The 21238-nt window shown below is 32.8% G+C and overlaps 1 protein-coding gene across 1 annotated transcript; it reads left to right on the top strand.

Annotated features, from left to right (window-relative positions):
- Positions 1-417: 417 nt before the first annotated feature.
- Positions 418-1109, top strand: LOC132947773 (KRAB-A domain-containing protein 2-like). Its single transcript, XM_061018012.1, has 2 exons — positions 418-988; positions 1057-1109. Exons 1-2 carry the CDS (start codon positions 418-420, stop codon positions 1107-1109), a joined length of 624 nt encoding a protein of 207 aa, XP_060873995.1.
- The last annotated feature ends 20129 nt before the right edge of the window (positions 1110-21238 follow it).

Here is a 21238-nt window from a genome sequence, read left to right as displayed (position 1 = left end):
TCGACATCGTTATATCGTTAAATATTCTTAAGACATTGTGTTAATTTTCTTTAAGTTGTATAATTAATAAAATTCAATATGGATGAACTTGAAATGGAAAATAAATTTAACAATATTATATATGATATAGTTAAAAAAACGTAGCGATAATAACTCATTTCTAACCATTGATGAGTACAATATTCGTATTGAACAATTAAAACATTCAACATTTGTGTTTAAAACGCCAGGAGAAAAAAGTCTATGAAAGATTATCGATTAGTACGTAAATATGATATTTTAACAATAAATAATAAAAAGCGTCTTATTAAACCTATAAATAGCGATAGTGCGATACTCTATTACTTTATAATTGACGAGTTATTCAATATTTTGCATTCCACTCATTCTACTATTGGTCATGGTGGAAGATGTAAGATGGATTCTGAATTAAAATCAAATTATTGCAATATCACGAACGAAACTATTATGGCATATTTAAATCTATGCACACATTGTCAAAAAAAGTCATCTAATCCTAAAAGAGGCTTACTTTCGAAACCTATTTTACATTCTACTTTTAATTCAAGAGCTCGAATCGATTTAATTGATATGCAATCACAAAATATTAATGGATTCCGCTTAATTTTAAATTATCAAGACCATCTTACAAAATTCGTGTTTCTCAGAGCTTTAACGAGTAAACGTGTGGAAGAGATTGCACACAATTTGTTGGATATGTATACAACTTTCGGGGCACCGGCCATTCTACAATCAAACAATGGCCGAGCATTTGTTAATTCGATAATTAATGAGCTTCATTCCATGTGGTCAGATGTAAAAATAGTACATGGCAAACCTAGACACAACCAAAGCCAAGGGTCTGTAGAGAGAGCTAACCACGACGTCGAAGACATGCTAGCAACATGGATGGCACAAAATGTATGCAAAGATTGGCCTTCGGGGTTAAAGTTTATACAATTTCAAAAAAACCGTGCATTGCATTCAGGTATTAATATTATTTTGTAATATTTAATATCGTTAAATATTTTTTTTTTATTGAATTCAATGTTATAGGCATTGGAAGATCTCCTTACGAAGCAACGTTTGGATGCAAAGCAAGAGTTTGATTAGCATCAGTTGGCATTTCAGTGGACGAAATTTGTAATTCAAGTATGAATGAAGATATTGAAAAAATAATGCTACAGCCCGAAAATAATGAGGACAATGAAATCATTCTCTCGAAATTCCTTGGTTTGCTAATTTTTTTTTAATTTTTAATTTAATTTAATTTTAAAATTTATTTTTTGGACATTACAAACAAATATTAAAAATAGGATGGTTAAATTTTGATTCCAAAAAAATTCAAAAATATGCAAAGTAAAACTCTTTATTGCTCGTTCAAAAAAAAACTAAACATCTTAAAAACGTTTACAAAACTTGAACTATACAGGTGTAACAAAAGAAAAGAGTTTAAAATATTGATTATAATTTGTAACAAACGTTATTGCATTAGTCTTTCTGTTACACCCTGTATACTATATAGTAAAATTGAGTAATAAATAATAATTATAATTTGTTCTACACCCAACCTCTACATTTAGAGGATTTTATAATTATTTTAAATATTATGTTTTATTTTAGTTAACGAACGTCAAGAAAATATTACAAATGAAAGAAATAATTCAATTTAATGTTTAAAAAAGCAAGCCGAAAAGATGATGACACAAACAAACAAAAAATATCAAGAGTTGGAAGTCGGAACAACTGTTCGTATTTCCATACCTGACGTTGACAAAACACGTGAATCCCCATGAAATTTATTAGCAGTTATTTCTAATGTTGACAACGGTTTTTATAAATTATGTAAGTAAAATAAAATACAAAATTTAAATTTATAGGTATTTTGGTATTCGTGTATTTATATTTGAATAAGGTACCGAAAATGTTTTCTTAAACACAAGTATAAGATATCTCAACTTGTGCCATGCAAAGAAATTTTGCTTGATCTCAAACCTCTGCTTGAATCATCTAAAGAAAAAGAAATAACACTTCAAGAAGCAGCATGATGTAATAGTCTTATGGACACACAAGGCTATCAAAGATGGTACTGTAAGATGAAGTGTAAAACAAATAAATGTACCTGTCAAGTAGTTGGGAAATTATGCAATTCAAAATGCCATGGCTCATTATCACGTGAAAATAAATAATAACAAATAATAATACAAAAATGTAAATACAATTAACTACAATGATTAGCTAATATTGTTTGGAATTAACGTTAATCCTTAGTAATTTTAAACAATGTAAAATATTCATTATTATCTATTAACGTTAATTGGTAGTTAATAACGTTGATATAAATTTAACGTATTTTACTGTAACATTTATAAACACACACACAATTCGTGCGTGTAAGTATTTAGTACGCACGCCAGAAGTGAATACGTAGAGGAAATTCTATAGCGGTAACCGTTGGAAAGTTTGATAACGGAGAAATTCCGACTGTAAGTTATAAGTTATAATATTGGTTTCGTGGAAATATATATTTCATGCGATTTATATTTGTCTTAGCAAATAACCTAAGAATTTATTTTATATTTCGTATCTAGGTTATTCCCCGCATTAGTTATTATTTTAAAATTAAAAAGGTTCCTAGGTATTAAATGTTGACTAAAATGACTTTTCAATTCTATATCTACAACGATCAACACACATTTTTATAATGTGTTAATTGTAAATAACATGAAACGATTATTTTTCAAACGCGATCCCTGGTAAGAATCAACATGCGGCAGGTGTTTATGTAATTCAAACAGATGTATAATCGTTATTATACGTGGCCTAATATACAGTAGGTTGAATTAATTTTAGTAAGACAAAAATGCATTTGAAAAATATGTCAATGGTTGTTTTAAAATATATAAATATACTTAAAAAGTTTCAAGTACCTAAAAATAATATTTTTAAATTACATGCAATTAACTAAAATCGATATTCTTCGTTTATTCCCCGTAGTTAGGTAATACCACTAATAATTAAATACCTATTAAAGTATTACCAATTACCATAGAACACAGTGTTCCATGTTGTAACTTGTAATTATTTTTCCTTAAAATTAATTTATTATTCCATGCTTATCAATAATGTTTACGATAGTATTATCGGTGTTATTTGTTTGATACTTATAGATATTAAATACTATAATCAAGCTGATTTTTATATAAAATATAAATTATAGTAATTATTCAAAAGTATAGAAAACTGTGCTTAGGCGACCCTTAAATTGGTTTTAAGTAACACTTATATGATTGTGCATACGAGTACCTAACAATATAATAAAGTTGCAGTGTATGCATATGAAATAATAAATAATAATTTACAAGATGTTACGAACAAGCTGTGCAAAGGAAATTAATAATATTTAATGTATACAGACTGGACCTGCTGTTTTTCTCCCATCTAACAACACTAGGTAATAACATTCATAAACCATAATTTTTTTTTATCATTTTAAATAAAATACTAACACTAGGTATAAAAATACTAGTTAGTTCATATTTATTTAATCGTTGTCCACTCAATTTACAATTCTGAATAAACTATACTAACACATTTAAATAATATTTTGAACAGGTAAATATTACATTACCTATGATAAATAAATTGGCTTTGAAATAGTTTTATTCATGACCAATTGTCCCACATTTTATAATAATTTTCAGTGATGCCGAACACTATAATAAATATTCAACTAGCTATTTTAACTTAAATGGGCGATTGGTTAGTGCGTAAAAATAATGATTTATATTTTGTGCGTATTAATGATCTTAATCCTAATTTTAGGACTTCAGCGTCACTGTTAATATTGTGAACCATTATAAAATTTTACTTTCATTTATAAGCCCAGGACTATGAAAATCTATTCCAAAATGATGATACAGTTAAATCAAAATTGTCGTTTTGCAGTTTTGCAAAATATGAGTAAAGATATAACATGTATTCAAAAAATTGAAACCAACTTTCCAATAACCCCAGACTTAAAACAAAAGTAAAATTTTTAAAATGCTGTTAATAATATTTTAACTCGGATTTAGTACAAATTACTATTCAAAGACAACACCAATCATTGACAGAAATAGTTTATATTGAGCAATTACTTAGTAGTCATTTATATATGTATAATAATAATTAATCACATACTTACTTACTATTTTTTAATTTTTTTTTTGCTTTACGCAATTTACACAATTTGTGTAGGTATGTGTATTAAACACAACATACATTTATCTTTTAAGTTGTAATGATTGATGTTGTCACCTCACTTAAATCAATTATAAAATAGCATACAAATTATAAAACATTAACACTAGCAATATTTTTAGTTTTCAATAAATATCATTGGTAATGTGCAGTTAGTTGTCCAAATAGATTTTTTCCACTTCTTGCAATTATTAACTTGATTACACCTAAAAAATTTATTTGTCATTATAATAATTAAATAATATTACAATTAAACAAATTTATACTTACTTAATTTATTTTGTAGTCATATTTAAATCCAATATGTGAAGCAATATTCTTATTTTTCACTTTTACCAAAATATTGGTATTTTTAAATGTAATTGGAAATAGTAGTATGAATATCATTTTAACATAGAGGATCTTCCAAATTATATGTGATAGTAGATTTCACTGTGGTATATTCAAATTGCGATTTGGAATCATCATATATTATGTGTATGAATCATTTTATAATCACTTTTTGTTATGAATTAAAAAGTGGGGATCAAATCATCTGTCTAAGTATGTTTGTAGTGAATATAAATAATCTAGGACTATCTATGTACCAAATTGAAATAACGAAATAAACAAAACTCAATAACTGGCTGAAACATCTTAGTTGTTAGTAATATTTCTATGTAGTGCTATGCTACTTGATTATATAACAAGGCATTTATTATCCACTAGGTTACAGCGAACCATACGCTATACATTTAAACAACAATTATAGATGTATAAATGATTAAACTGAAATCAAAATGTTTTAACTTAATGATATATTGTATTATTTATTTAATTGTAGAAACTACTAACTAGTAAAACTTACCAACAATTTGTACATAATATTATTTATATTATGTACCTACTCACCAAGTATCCAATTGTCATGTGATTAACCAATTTAGGTACTTTCTTTTTTAATTAAATTATTAAATAAAATACAATATGTGGTAGATAAGAAAAAATATATTCAAGAACCTTGTATAATGTATATATTAAACTTGAACTTAATTATAACATAAAAAGTGCATTATTAAAATTTAAACACTTAAAAATGATATATATTAAAAAGTAAAACTTTATTAACATTAACGACTCGATTCTAGCCAATTCAATAATTATTCAATCGTATAATCACATTGTGCTTATAATCTTATAAGTTTATAACATAACCGTTTATCAGATACTCAACGTATTGCCATGTGCTTCACGATAACCAAGTATTGGGTATACTTCATATCATGTAACCATGAACAATGATATCTATAATCGTGCATAGAACAATACAAATAACAGTTGATGTGAAAATAGTCATTGTAGTGAGTAGGTACAACGATTATCATTTATCACCGATATACCTTGTGGTTGAACAATATCGAATTTATTACTTATAGCTTCTGGTCTTAGTAACTGATAAGTATTATTATGACCCGTGCCGTAAACACCTTCAATGGGGTGATCTACATATGCGAACCCTGCCAAATTGGCATTATAAAATACATTTAGGGGCCCAACTTACGTTTACAGTAGGTACTTACTGAATTGATCTAAAAAATGTAATATTTTTTAACCTAGGGCATACAAATTCTAATTTTCGCGGTAGGTATAACACATTTATACACAAACACCTCCCAAAACACCCCAACTTTGAGGAGTTATATCTCGTCAACGGATTAACGAAAAATGAAAATTCAAACGTGATAATTCATAAGAAAAAAAGCCTTACTAAATTATGAAATTTTTAGTATGGGTTGCCATTTGAAAATCAAAAGTTGATGGTGGTTTACCTAATAAATATAAGGGTGAAAATATTAAAAAAAATTATATAATTCTAGAACAGCGTAGATCTAAAATTTTGAAAAAAAAAAAATTTGAAAAAAGTGAATACTTTTTGAGATAATGAGTGTTTTACGCTTAATCAATCACCCTGTATAATATTATATTTGTATTATTATAGTTATGCCTATATGGGCTTACAGCTCTATCAGCTGCCTATATTATATTATATATTTAATTCGGTTTGGCCATATGTGCTGTACATATATTATTATAATCATTTATACATTTGTGTTACTGTGATTTGGTTCTATATTTTGTACCACTAATTATTATTGAAATCGTGTATTATACAGCAGCTCGCTTACCAGTAACCGTTTTTTATTATAAGTTTAATTGTTATACACATCCACAAACATATACACATTTCTACACAAATGCAAATAATTGCACAAAATGCATGACATAGCGGACAGTCCCGACCACTACTGTTCAATCTAATACACCACTACATACCCAGCCTTAGGACTTAGGTGTAAGTGGGATAAAAAGAAGAAGTCGGTGTCCAGGCGCACGTATTAGTGTATGCTCCCGGCGCATACAGATTGTATAAATATTATATAGTACTACTAGCTGACCCTGTGCACTTCGTTGCCCTTAAAAAATGACAACCTTTTAAAAAAATTGTGATTGTTAAAATCCTTTTGGATGTAACTCGCAGCAGTAAGTGCAATCCAGCCACCCTGGTAGGCAATCCGACTACTTCTCTTGTTCAGTCACCAGTGTCCCATCATCTTCTCTGAGAAAGTTCTCTCGTTTCTTATATCCTCCTCTTGCTGTGTTTATCTTCTGATACAGTAGTCGTACATTCAGGGGCGGATTTACCCATAGGCCACCAAGACACGTGCCTAGGGCGCAATATTTTTTGTGGCGAAATTTTTAGTTGATTTTCACTTTTTATTTTTTCATAATTTCATAATTATATTTACGTAAATTTATATTTTATATTAATTTTTTTTTTGTATTCAACTTGCATGAAACTGGATAATGGCTCACGAAATCACGTCCCAGAACGTTTTAATTTATAAGCTATAATAACCTTGCCATTTGAGTTTAATCCTACGACCGGCGTGCGCTGCGCCGTGTCACCACCGCTAGAGGTTCGACATCAACATCGGCTTCTTTGTTTTATTCGGTTTGTTATATTGCACTATGCTATCAAAATGTATAGTTCTTAACTGTTCATTTAGTCTATTTTAAAAACACCACCTTTTCTCTTCAGCCTTTAACTTGGACATATCATATCGACTATCCAGTTCAAGACTGCAACAACATCTTGTGTGGGAACATTGTACATTTTACTACCAAACCTCTTTCCCAACTTTCGCATTCAGATCACCAAGTACAATTTGAGTTCTTCTCCTGGGTATAGTATTTAGCGTGGTTATTACATCTTCGAAAAAAAGGACCTTCTCCTCTTATTGTTTATCTTCTGTAGGTGCGTGTAAGTTAACGAAACTAATTTCGAACCACTGCATCGACAAAGTTAAAACTGATATTCTAGGATTTACATCTTTGAAGGCTTTTATTGATGGGATTAAGCTCTTATCTACCGCGAAACCTGTACCAAATTGGCGTTGATTATTACACTTCCCATAGACCTTTGTCATGTCCTCAATATCCATTGATCCTGTCTCATTCCATCTGATTTCCTGTAGGGCTACCACTCTAAGTCTATACCTCTCAATTTCAGATACAACACCCTGTGCGTCTCCCGTCTTAAAAAGGGTGCAAACGTCGAATGTTCCAAAATCTAAACCATTTTTCCAATTTCCAATCGTTTTTCCATTATCTTCACTTATCCAAGGCAAATTTGAAAGTACCTGAACAACAGTTTTTTTACAAAGCAGGGCTGTTAGCTCTACGCTAAACCCCCAACCTGGAGGACCAGAATACCCCAACCACTTAAGGTCAGGGTACGGCTATTGCAGAGTACTCATTAAGGTACCCTGGGCGATGGGAGCGCCAATTTCCCTACGCCGAAGGAAATCTGTAATTAAATCAGATTAAAAGTATGCTTAAGTTAGGTACAAACCTATTGTAAACCACTGTGTGGCGGGGAGTATAAGACCATTCCCCCGGGGGTTGTTACACCTTTAGCCATATTTCTCGAGGGCGGCTACTTCACGCCTTAGTGACGCGGTCGCGGTTGACGTCAGGGCACCCTGGCGCCAGACTGGCGGTCCCCCGCCGGCTACTCTCGTACGAGGTAGATCGTTGGGTCTCGCTGATCCGCGTCGGCGAGCGCTGGATTAGACCCAGTCAAATTCCTCCCCTTCTACTAAAGCGCTACTTCCACAGTCTCCGCGAGGCCATCCACATAAGTCACGGGCGCGCGGCCGGACGCACGCCACAAAGCTCAATGGGCACTGGTACCGTTCGGGCGTTAGCAATGTCGGGTTTTCAGTGGGGCTCTCCCATCGACCCGCGGAATGAGATTGAAGGATCCATCATCCAGAGTACTCACAACGACTCTTTTCCCACTAGCATCGGCATCGGGACAGTTCTTACGCTGCCGCGGTTTGACCTTTTTTGAGTGGTACGGTTTTCTTTTGCCGGGTGCCGTGTCCGTACCGAATGCTCGGGTTTCGGTGCTTGTCGGTGGGTGTCCCCCAGCCGGACTTCAATCTTGCACGCATTCGTACACGAGTTGGTCGGGCCCGTGTGCTCTCAGTCAGGTTCATGCTAGAAGCGCCAGCGCGCCCGCGGAGGTCCGCGCATGCTTCGCCCACCGTGAGCTGGCGCCTCTCGCCCAAGCCCACTGGTTTGTCGCAGGTGGTATGGTACCCCCACTCGGGTAGTTTTTTTTTTTTACAAACCTATATTGAGATTGACTATTTATCTAAATATCTTGCAAATAGTTTATTTTAAATCACGATTATTAAATAATTCTTTAAGAATTTCAACTGATAAATGCATACTTTGCATGCGATGCCTACCAATCTAGGGAACTTATGGTTCAAATTTCAAGTTATAAAAGTTAGTTATAAGAAACAATTATTTAGCTCTTATAAATTAAACCAATATCAATTATATCAATTAAAATTATTAATGCATATTTTACTAAACTTTTGAGGCCAATAGTTAATAAACTAGCGAACCAAAATTGATGATTTGACTATCAAAATTTAACGAAAAAAAAGCTTTGCCAAAATCCATTAAAAAATATAGTAGTTACCATTTGAAAAATAAAGTTGATTTTACTATTGGTACAACTGCGTATTTAAAAATTTTGAAATTGTTGTAAAAAAATTGCCTATTGAAAATAAAGAACCACGTCTTTTTTCGTTTTAATGAAATTCTATATCATTTATCCATAATCGTTGAAAACCCCAGCGTACAATGACATAAAATATACTCTGTATATTGTATAATAATAATGTATATATTATTACAAATCTTTTTTATTTATTATTAAACAATTATTATCAAGTATAATAGAGAAAATCGTAATAAACATTTTCCAGACTTAATGGAATACGTCACGCAAGTCTGAATTTGTTATACGACAAAAATTGCCACTATGGCGTCTTGCTGGCATTTTTAATGACATAAACAATTAGAAAATATTCGAATAAAAACAAATAATATGGGTTGCTATGGGTTATAGGGTTTGAGAATAATATTTCTTTATTATTTTTTTTTTATTTGAATATTTTCTATTTGTTTGTGTCTATAGAAATCATTAATAAACAAAAAATTCTATCGTAAATCTCAAAACTCCTGTTTGAGCACCTCCCGGGGGTGATCGATTTCCTTTTTAAATAAGCCTAAAACGTATTCTCAGACCTACAAAATATACACAGAAATTTTGATCAAAATCGGTCGAGCCGATTTGGAGGAGTTCAAGCACTAACACTGTGATACGAAAATTGTATATATTAGATTATAAAAAATATTTTAACAAAAAAAAAATTAACAATTAGTTTTATTTATGTATATGTCTACATATATACTTTCAGATTCTGAGCGGAGCGAGGAAGCAAGTGGTTTTACAATAGTGTTTATTTTTTTTTTCTACACAAAATAGAAACCACAGAAGTGCTTCGATTTCAACATATAGCACCTTATCTTTTAGCAAATTAGATCGAGATGGAACTTTAGAGAGGTTATTTCTTTTTCTCAATAGTTATTTAATGCCACGGGAAAAACTACTGACAAATTACAAAAAACCGCTTAAAATGGGATTTTGATTTCTAACGATTTATTTATCACCGTAGCAATAAATAAAAAATTATAATATTATAATATAACCAGATTGACAAACCGCTTGAGCTCAGAATCGTTTTCCTTATACAGTTATATTATATCATTGAATTCAAGTTTAATACAATCCATTATACATTGACCCACTTGCAACATACTGTACAGCAGAGCAACATTCACTTACCCGCTTTTTTTTTTTATATAACTGCTTGAATAAAAATATAGTCACACAGGCTACAGTATTGTTTTAAAAATATACCAGGCAACAGTCACACAAGTAACAAGACGCTTTTTAACATCGTAATTAATCCACTCAACGTAAATAACTACAAATTCTGAGTTGTGTTTTTTCAAAAAAAATAAATAATGTCATTCATAAAAAAATGATGAAATTAAATTTTTTGTACCTCTAAAGATAACAGTTTTTTTAAAATAATCTAGCTCCGATTGTAGGCATTGATAATATACAAAACTCACCTGTCTAAATATTGTAATAGCTACTACCTACCATTAAGAATCTTTTTGTGTACAATAAAATATACAGTCTACTATATCGTAACAGAGTCATAATCGAACTATCATTCAAATTATGAACAGTAGATTGCATATAATAATCTAGTAAGATATAGATAAACCAATTCGGAGTTTACAAATCGTATATTTCATAATTATTTTTTTTAGACTTAATTAAATACAGTATACATATATTTTACTAGATATTCAGTAACCATAAATGTATATAAGATCAGCAATATAATGTTAATATAATGTTATTAGAATACATTTATTAATTTAAAGTGAGCTGCTAATAAATAGCAATATTAATGATAAATATAGAAGGAAAGAGGGAAATTGTGTTACAATGAAGCTGTTGAGCAAATTTGTAATACAATTGTAATGTGTGAGGGATAATTATTACAAATGACTTAGTTCAATACAATAACATAAATGAGAAATAATAGGTTAAAAAAGGGGAAACAAATAAAATTGATTTTTATTCCCCCCATCATGAGTGCAATAATTAGTACGATAAAAATCTATAATAATATGTATGACATATCGTTAAAATTCAAAATATTTTTGGGCCCGTAAAATAGTGAATACTTCTTAGCTCAAATGTTTTAATGCAACCATGTTGGGAGAACAAAAACTTAACAATATAATTAGAACGAAGTTAATAATATATAGATTAATATTAGACAAACTAAATAGACAAAATGTTGAAACGTTACTCCGTTATAACGGTATACAAACCTACAAAATAAGCTGATTGTTTACAATCACAGAAGATTTTTCTGTTACTTGGATTACCTGCAAAAGCAATTGATATTAGATTTGTTGATTGCGTTCATTAGATTGTCCAATGAAAAACTCGTAGATATCGATTATATAGCTACATATAACCTTGTAACGGAGTACATTAGGAATAGCATACAAACATTGACAAAACACTTTAACCACACCAAAAACACAGAGAAACCATGATATACAAAATAAATGAATGTCAAGTGAAACCTAATTTAACGTGTATGAAGGCGTATGTAGTTGATGTGATTTTGAAATAACAAACTTAGACTAATAGCACCAACCACATGCAGTGCACAAACAGAGACGTCTGGCATAAATACCAGTTCATTTAAATTGGACGATTTATCAATGCAAGGACATCTTGTGAGTCAACGTTCAGCGTTCAAAATCAGCAATTCCAACAGTACCAGGCGTTTCATTTCCATCTCGACAGGATCTTACGCAATAAGTACGGTTTGAATTTTTCCTGACCACGAAGCAAGTGACACCGAAGGCGTAAAGAGTCGGGACTCGTGTTTTCCACCCACAACCGTACAATGCGCACGATTGTTCGTATCGTTACTATCCATCTATAACTACAAGAATAAAGAAAAATGTTCTACGCCACAGTTTCGAACCGAATCATCCTCCTTCTCGATAGGTTACAACCAAACGACCAACATCATCGGCACCTCCACCTCACATGATGGTCAACAATCAAAAATAAAACTAATTACTTTCCCCATTAGCCTCTGAATTCATGTCGTCCACTTCAGACGTGACCCTCGGTGACAGAATACTTAATCAAGCTGATTTACTAAGCTCACCTTCAACTTCCTCCCAACTTCAATCTTCAGCAGAATCACCACCAACCACTGACCACAACTCCAACCTGAAAGAAACAAATTCCAGCCGTTCTTCTTGTGAACCACCTTAAGTCTTTCAACCTGCCAAGCTTAACACCAAATTTGGTCAAAATCCAATGCATTGACCCTGTCATGTTCACAATCGTCTAAAAGTACTTGCCAGGCAGAATTTTTAACGGTTCTCAGTCATATGGAAAAAAAACATTAGAATAAGTAATCAAGGGCCTGCCCACCATTTCCTCTGATCTTTAACTCATTGAATCACTGAAAAACTCTTATCCAAAAATTACGAAACTTCTGCTGCCCGTAAATTTGTCAAATTTGGATGAAAACTATCTCTAACATCCCGGCCAGCAAGTTGGGAGGTTAGAAGTTGAAGCCTATAAAGCAACCAACCCTGCCTATAGTGCTTTAATACCAATGATTAAGCCATTCAAGCATCTATTGCGGATTCACCCCTAGGTGCGTTAAATATGCTGGATGCCAATTCGAAAAAGACTACAAAAAGACTCTTAAACGGTCTTCCAAGTGCATCAATAGCGAAGGATCTCAAACAGTAAACTAAAAACAATTTTCAGAATTCTTTAAGTGAAGAGCCGCAAAATTATCATCTCTACCCAACAATAAACTCCAGATACTTCAATCAACCCACCCCCTTCAATCTCCAGCAACCAACACTACTTTTACGAGGGACATAGATCAAATCAGATCTTATTCATATGCTATCGACGTTGGCTCCCAGTTATCTAAATTAACTAACCAATTTGTTGATCCAGGTGTCATTTAAATGCATACAAGTCTGCCCTAAGACCTCTCAGCCGTCACTGCCAACATCAAAGACGCTCTTATCTTTACACTTACTGCTCTCATCCCCCTTCTTCTATCTTATAATGTCTGACACCAGAATTACGTTTTGGAACTCTCAAAGCGTTACTCGGAAGCGCCTTGAACTCCTCGAAATAGTTTAAAGGAAAAATCTCGACATCATCCTTTTGAACAAGACCCACCTGTCTTCAAACCGTGAATTAAACTCCTGAACTTCATCATATACTGCTCCAATAAACCACCAGTAAACGGCCGATCTATAGCGGGAGACACAGTTGTCTTAGTTAATAAAATTTGTATGCACTATTACATCAAGACCAATGCAACATCCATCACTAATAATATGCCAATCCAAGTCAAAACAAAATATGAGGAATTTATTCTTGTTGCTGTGTACAAAATCCCAAGCATTTGCATCCTAACGGAAGACTTAGATACCGTTCTAAACTCAAGCAAAAATATTATAATATCAGGTGACCTTCATGCCAAAAGCCAAGCGTGGAATAGCAAGTCCACCAATACTTCAGTAAGCTCATTCAGATGCATTAACTGAATACTCAGCTCTACAGTTTTAGCTCCATCGTCGCAAATCCAACATACCTAAACCATAGTCCTAACATCCTCGACATTGCCATAATAAAGGCAGATATTCTTGCTATCTACTGGAACATCTCCCAAGTCAGCTCTCATTCCCTTCTTAATATTCACCACCACTCTTCTCATTTGTCTCCACCAACACTATTTGAGACGGCGCGGTCACAGCGGACCGGCGTCCGGAAAACAACGCGTTCGGTTTCAGTATCACGTTTTATCCTTTATTTTCATAAAATATAATTTATATACTAACGGGGGGCAGCTAGGTTCACGGGTGCGACGGCCGGCCTAAATAGATGGACCGTCGCTGTGAGAGCTCTGTGCGACCGGCAGTTATTTACAATAACGGGAATGTTTTGGTGGTATTGGCGTTTCACAATACCGTCGTGTGGGCGGGGTCGATATATCACTGCGCGTGACTCGCAGGAAGTGGCTACAATGATATATCGTACCCGGGTTTTGACACAACTCGATCCAGTGATCAGTGGGGGGACGAGGGGAGGTACGTTGACTTCTGATCGATGGATCAAGTGGTGGCTTGTGTCGGTCGTCAACACTCGCTGACTACGGAGTTCCTGATACCATGCGTGGCAGGCGTCTTGGTATCGTCGGCGTGTATGCAGACGGTTAATCATGCACTACTTCGGTGACTACTGGCTGCGACCCTGGTATTTCAGGCATGCTGGTGGATCGTGGTTAACACTCTGGGCGTGTCGCGTGATCCTGGATCGGCTCGTGATGTGTTACGGCGGACTCTTGACGTCGGGCCGTATATGGTGGTTGTCGTCGGCAGGCGGCGTCGGGTGACTTAGGCGATTCCATCTTGTATCAAACTAACGGCTGGTTCTCGTCGTTCTGATATTCTGCTGCTCGGTAAGTCGTCGCTAGTTCGTAGGCAGCTGTTTCATCAGGTCTTCAGGTCTTCGTTCCTTCTGGTTACTGTGATATTGTAGATATGAAAGTTGACGAAAGACTGGTTTAGTGTGCGAGACTACGTCCGGTATATATAGTGCTTTCCGTACCCAATAGTAAACCGTGTACATCCGCCATGTGCGGTTGTGTTGTATTCGGTACGGAAAGTGACATTTACTCGCATTGCTTTGGGGTTGTGTGTGCGGAGTTGGTGTCGTTCGTTTCGTGACCGTCTCCCCTACATGTAGTCCTCGAAATTATGTGTATGGGACAACTTGAGGCTCTTTAATAAGGGTTCAAAGTTGTCCTAGTCGTTTGTGCGGTCGTATTGCTCCACGATTGGTGGTCCTGAAAAGGACCGTTTTTGTATTGTGCGTTGGTGTACTGTTACATATTATATGTCACCGACTGGCTAAAATATGAAATGGATATGAATTCCAAGCCCTTTTTTCTGCCTGCACTATCCACAGAGAACAAAATAAAACCAGCTATCCAACCACTCACTGATATTGTCTCTGACATTGTTAAAATTAATTCTGTAATGTGTGTTATACATAAACCGACTAATAGGAAATCATATCTTCCGTTGGCGATCCAATACCAAGTTACTAAAAAAACTATTTGGCAGAGTACGAGGAACCAAGACATCAAGACGATATTCAACTACCCATCTTGGTTGATCAATAACCTCCTCCGATCAAACCACGAAGAATAATGGTCTAAATTCCTTCGTTCAATAAACGTCGGTCCACATGGGCGATAATGAAGGATGCGACCCGCACGCTTGTAAATTATTAAAATAATTATTTGTTTACATCAAAACCCAATTTAAATACAATTTTCAATTATTTCTTAGAACTGGTAAGATCCGAAAAACGTATTGTTTATTAAAATGGGTTCCGGTTCTAAGCACTGTAAATTATGAATTCCAAACAAGGTTCCGGTTCTTAGATTTTATCCAGGAACCAGTTCTTTAGGTTCCATTTGTAGTCCCTGGACTTCTTATACCCCCTCACCATCAAGAAGTTCTGCCATAATATCAATACCGGAGAATGTAAGAATGTAATGCCATGGAAATAATATTTTTACGGTTTTTATGCTAAGGTTTTATTTAGATTGAATTTAAGTGATACAACTTGTCAAATATAAATTATATACATAGGTTTTATATTATCATGGAAGAAAGATGTATAGAGATACATTTGTCCATGATTATTTTCTTTTTACATACATTTATGACATGATAAAGACTAAATGCGTATTATATAGATTCTATACTCTATTCAACTTAAGACCCATCGACGGCGGCGGTCATCTACCGCACTTGTTACCTCAGTCCACGTACACTACCAACGATCGACGACGGACGACGAACGATGAGTTGCAGGTGCATGTAGTCAAATAATATACAATACATTGTAAGTCAACCGTTCACGTTAGTTGTCAAGGATGAACTAATATGACACTCTAACTGGCAACGTGTTCGAGGTGTGTGCTCATTATGAGGCCACGCCCCCTGCTCAAAAGTTGGCCTACCGTTGTGTAGCAGGCATACGACGTGCGTGCGCTTTGGTATCATTAAATATTTAAAGTTTAACGTTTCTGAAGTCAGGTAAGAAGTTTCACATCAATAAATTTGCTATAAAAAAAATACAAACTACACTTACTTTTGGTACCTAAAAATAAAATAAATAAATATATTATTAAATTAATATCTATTATTTTTATGGGAAATCTTCTATACAATTTTTTTATGTTATCTTGGTATAAATTTCCCCCTTGTATATATAGTCTATGCCTGCAAGTTTACCAACTTTTTAGAGTATGGTGAAAACGTAGTTCTATAGTTTTAAGTCGTGAAACACCACGGGTGTATACGTAGTGAACTGTAATGCCGCAACGTGTTCACCATACTATGTGTGCAAAAAAAGTGTGTAAACTTACGGTAAAAAGAGTATAATAGAGTCGAAGCTGAATTTTATATTTTAAGAATATTAATTGATAGACGTATTGATACTCTCACTCAACTCTCCAAAATACATTTTAAAACCATATTTTCCAAAGCAGAACTGATAACGTACCTTTTAAATCTGGAATAAAATAAAAACTGTAGTTATTATTTATAAAATATTTATAATTTTTTTTTCTGCTATAAAGTCAAAGGTTGGACTAAAAATTATAAACACGAATTATAAGACCGATATTGAAATTTAATTATGGTAAAAATAGTGCTGACTGCCAGGGATCCGTATAACACCTCACCATACTTTTTTTTTGTAACGTCGTCCATCGGTAACATACCGCTAATCACTATCTCAAGTACCCGTTAGCATAGGCGCAAATTAACTACACAATTTGGGGGGGACTCAAGCCTCCTATAGTACTAATAACTAGATTTTGAACTGGGGGGACTTGACAGACATTTGGGGAGCCTAAGTATACCCAAGCCCACTATTTGCGCCGATGCCTGTGAGTGGTAGGCCTATATTATTATAATTAGTTAGTGGCATAATTTCAGTTTTTAATAGAAGGGTGAAAAAGTGTTGACTAGTCCAAATGAGTAATTTAAAAAACAACTACTTGCAAGTACATATTAATATTTTATGTTTTCTTTTTCTTTCATAGAACACATACGTACAAAGGTACATACCAACTTTCGTGCATATCAACTCATGCGTATAAATATAAATATGTTCAAACTATTAATTAGTAATTACCAATTTATTATTTTTTTATAATCAGACAGGGGCAAATGCCCACCTTGCCACACCACTGATTAATGATTACAGCCAATGGACACAAGATACCGCAAGAACCACAGGAAAATAAAAATCTAATTAAAAATTACATTTTGTTTTCTTAAATATTGTAATCTATTCGACTTTTCCGTAAATTAATATTACGTTTTGATAAGCACTCTGATCTATTTGCCCTAATCCAATTTGAAATAAATTCCCGCCCACCAAGAATCTGTATAACACCTAAAATAATTTTTTTTGTACCTTCGTCCATCATCGGCTACCGCTAATCGCTATCCCAGGTAACCGTGAGTGGTAGGCCTATATTGTGGTAATTAGTCAGTGGCGTAATTTCAGTTTTTAATAGAAGGGGGCAAACGTTTTGACTAGCCCAAATGAGTAACTTAAAAAACAACTGCTCGCAAATACATGTTAATATTTTATGTTCATTTTCATTTTCCTTCATAGAACACATACATACATGAGTACATAACAACATTCATGCACATCCACACATGCATATAAATATAAATATATTCAAACTATTAATTAGTGATAACCAATTTATCATCATAATAATTATTATTTAGTACCTACTTAATTTAATATTTTCCTATGAATAATAAATATAGGCAAGTGTTTGCTCTAATATATTATAATACTAGTTAATCAAAAACCACCGAGCACCAGTTGTATAACTGTATTAAGAATTAGAACATTATTGTTAATAACCAATAAGGTTTTATTAAATCACTATTTGCATGAATAAAATAACACTACAGATAACTAAAGCCAATCATTTATCACCCATTGTTTTAATTTGTATTGGATTCACCAATATAGTGTCGTGTTGTGGCAGGAGGAGATTTGCCTATTTCAATTTAATACACACATGTCACTATGGATCTGTGTACCCCTGTTTAGATCCCCTGATTCGCTGGATCACTGTCCTATTTCGGCATCTTGAGTCAACACCAATTACCCTAATTATTATTTTGTATTTAACTATCGTAATTTATTCAATATAAACATCAGTTGTTGCAGCATTCAAAGTTCAAATACTATGTTATAAGTTTATGAACCTCTGTTTGACATTGATTATTTAGATACTACATAGATTTACTATTATAGTATTTAAAATCAATTTTAATTTTTAATATACACTATTATTTATTACACTTACATTTCATGTAATCTTGTAATAATCCTGTAAAAAAAAAACTACATTGTAACAGTTTTGGACTATTGGACTATTGAGGTTCGATTTATCTACATAAGCATGTAGACCTAAGTCAGTTACTCTTTGGTTTAATATTCAATAGATTCAACAAATTATTCATCAGGGGAAACATTTTAATTGAATCTCCACATTGATTTGAAATGTACAAGGCATATCTAACTTATGTCAGTATACGTATACTTTCTCAGTAATCTATATACTTAAAATTAATGTTTGTGTGTTTTCGTGTGTGAAAAAGAGATTTGGTGCAGAGATAGATTAGACCTCTGGGAAGAAGATAGGCTAATTTAAAAAAGTTTAAATTCCAACCGTGCAGAAAATGGTCCATCGAAACTGTGGTTCAAACTTGAGACATTCTGTACTAAAATACATAGAAGTGCCATTGCGCCAACAGGCTTATCGCTTTAATAACAATTATTATTATTAAAAACCAATTGTTGGTTGGAATTTACCCTTTTTAAATTCCTATACCTGGTCTTCTTCCTAAATGTCTTATCTATTTCTGTACCAAATTTCATCGCTATTGGCCCAGCTGTTTAGGAATGCATAAAGGACACACACACACACAAACATTAATTTTTATACACATAGATTATTATAGTATATGTTATTGGAAAAGTATTCTGTAACGAGTATTTTACTTGGCCCGATTCATAAAATATATTCTACTCTATACACTTATAGTGTGTACACTTTATGACCTACTGTAATAAATATATAAAATAAAAAATGTTCACATCATAGAATATTAGGTTATAAACTGCGTCAAACAAGGAATGATATTAAATATTTAGATTTAGTATTAATAAGTATTCTGAGCGGAGCGAGGAATCTAGTGGTATTACAATGGTGTTTATTATTTTTTTTTTATATCCTGTATACAAAATTTCTACCAGAAGCAGTGCTTCAATTTCAACATATAGTACTTAATCTTTTAGAAAATTGGATCAAGATGGTATTTTAAAGAGGTCATTTTTCGATTTTCTCAATAGTTATTTAATGCCACGGGAAAAACTACTAATAAATTACGAAAAACCGCTGAAAAAGGGATTGTAATTGCTAACGCTTTGTTTAACACCGTAGCAACGAATAAAAAATTATAATATTATAATATTAATTTAACTTAAAGGCCATAATAAATAATAACAATTTAAAGAATCCAGACTGATAAACCGTCTCCGCTCAGAATCGTTTTTCTTATACAATGATATTATATCATTGAATTCAAGTTTAATACAATCCATTATACATTGACTCACTTGTAACCTACTGTACAGCAGAGCGACATCCACTTACTCGCTTTTTTATATATTTCAAAGTTTTATAATATAAATATTATTGATTTATGTTGTATTTTTTACACTGATCAAAATATTGAATAATTGATTAGTTTTTACTTTTTATTTTATTTTATAGTTTATATCAGTTAATGTAATTTGAATATTATGAAAAGCATGTTTCAATTATTAATATGGTAAAAAATTAAACTTAACGATTATAAAAACATTTTACATTAAATTAAATTAAATTGAATAAATACGTACTATACGCTACTTCGGCTATAAAAATATAAACAATAATAATTATTATTTTATTTTAAATTGACTTACCCTAAATTATTAGATACGAAATGATAAAAATTTAGAGAAAATTTAATGGAATTTTTAATAATACGATTGATAAAACTCGATTTTTTTTCCAACGTTGCCAAATTTAATAATTTTTATCGAACGATAGGTTGAGCTTAAAATTGGAGCATTTTGAAATTAAAATTTATTCGGAAAAGAATCTGAAAATAGCTACGGTAGGAGTAACAATAGATAACAGGGTAAAAAAAGAAATACCATTAAAACAAATAGACAAAATATTGATTATTCATAATATTTAATAAATATATGTGGTATACAGAAAATAAAAATTCAAGTAATTTATTAAATTATTTAGAGATGGCTGGCTTACGCTACTCTGCTATAAATGATATATAGATAACTCACTACATATTAATTGAATTGTTTGTATTATTTTTATTATTGATTTTAAGCATCGGCAACTATAGCCATTAGTTATATTCCATTTTGTGGGGAAGTCAATGTGACGCGCCAGGTATGGTGTTGTGCAGTAGCTGTGCATTGCCAGTCACTGATGAGTTATGATGTGGTTTTAAATAAAGACATCACGTTGTTTTATGGTTACAAAATAATGTCGTATTATTGACGTACACAAACGTAACCATAACGGAATTGCGACCCGGAGGATGTCCCGATGAGTGTAAATTGTAGGGTCCGACAACGGCATGTGTAAAAAAATATAATTTGATATTTTCACGGAAGAACAGTGCATCATCGGATGGTATGAAACGGAGTTAATAGTCGATGTCAACGACCAGTACTAGTAAAGCACGACTTGGTCCCCTGTCTCAACTTGCGTTAGGTTAGGTTAGGCTAACCTAACCTAACCTAGGTAACCTAACC

The sequence above is a fragment of the Metopolophium dirhodum genome, chromosome 6, assembly GCF_019925205.1.
Source record: "Metopolophium dirhodum isolate CAU chromosome 6, ASM1992520v1, whole genome shotgun sequence".
Taxonomy (NCBI): domain Eukaryota; kingdom Metazoa; phylum Arthropoda; class Insecta; order Hemiptera; family Aphididae; genus Metopolophium; species Metopolophium dirhodum.
This window is presented reverse-complemented; position numbering and strand designations above follow the sequence as displayed.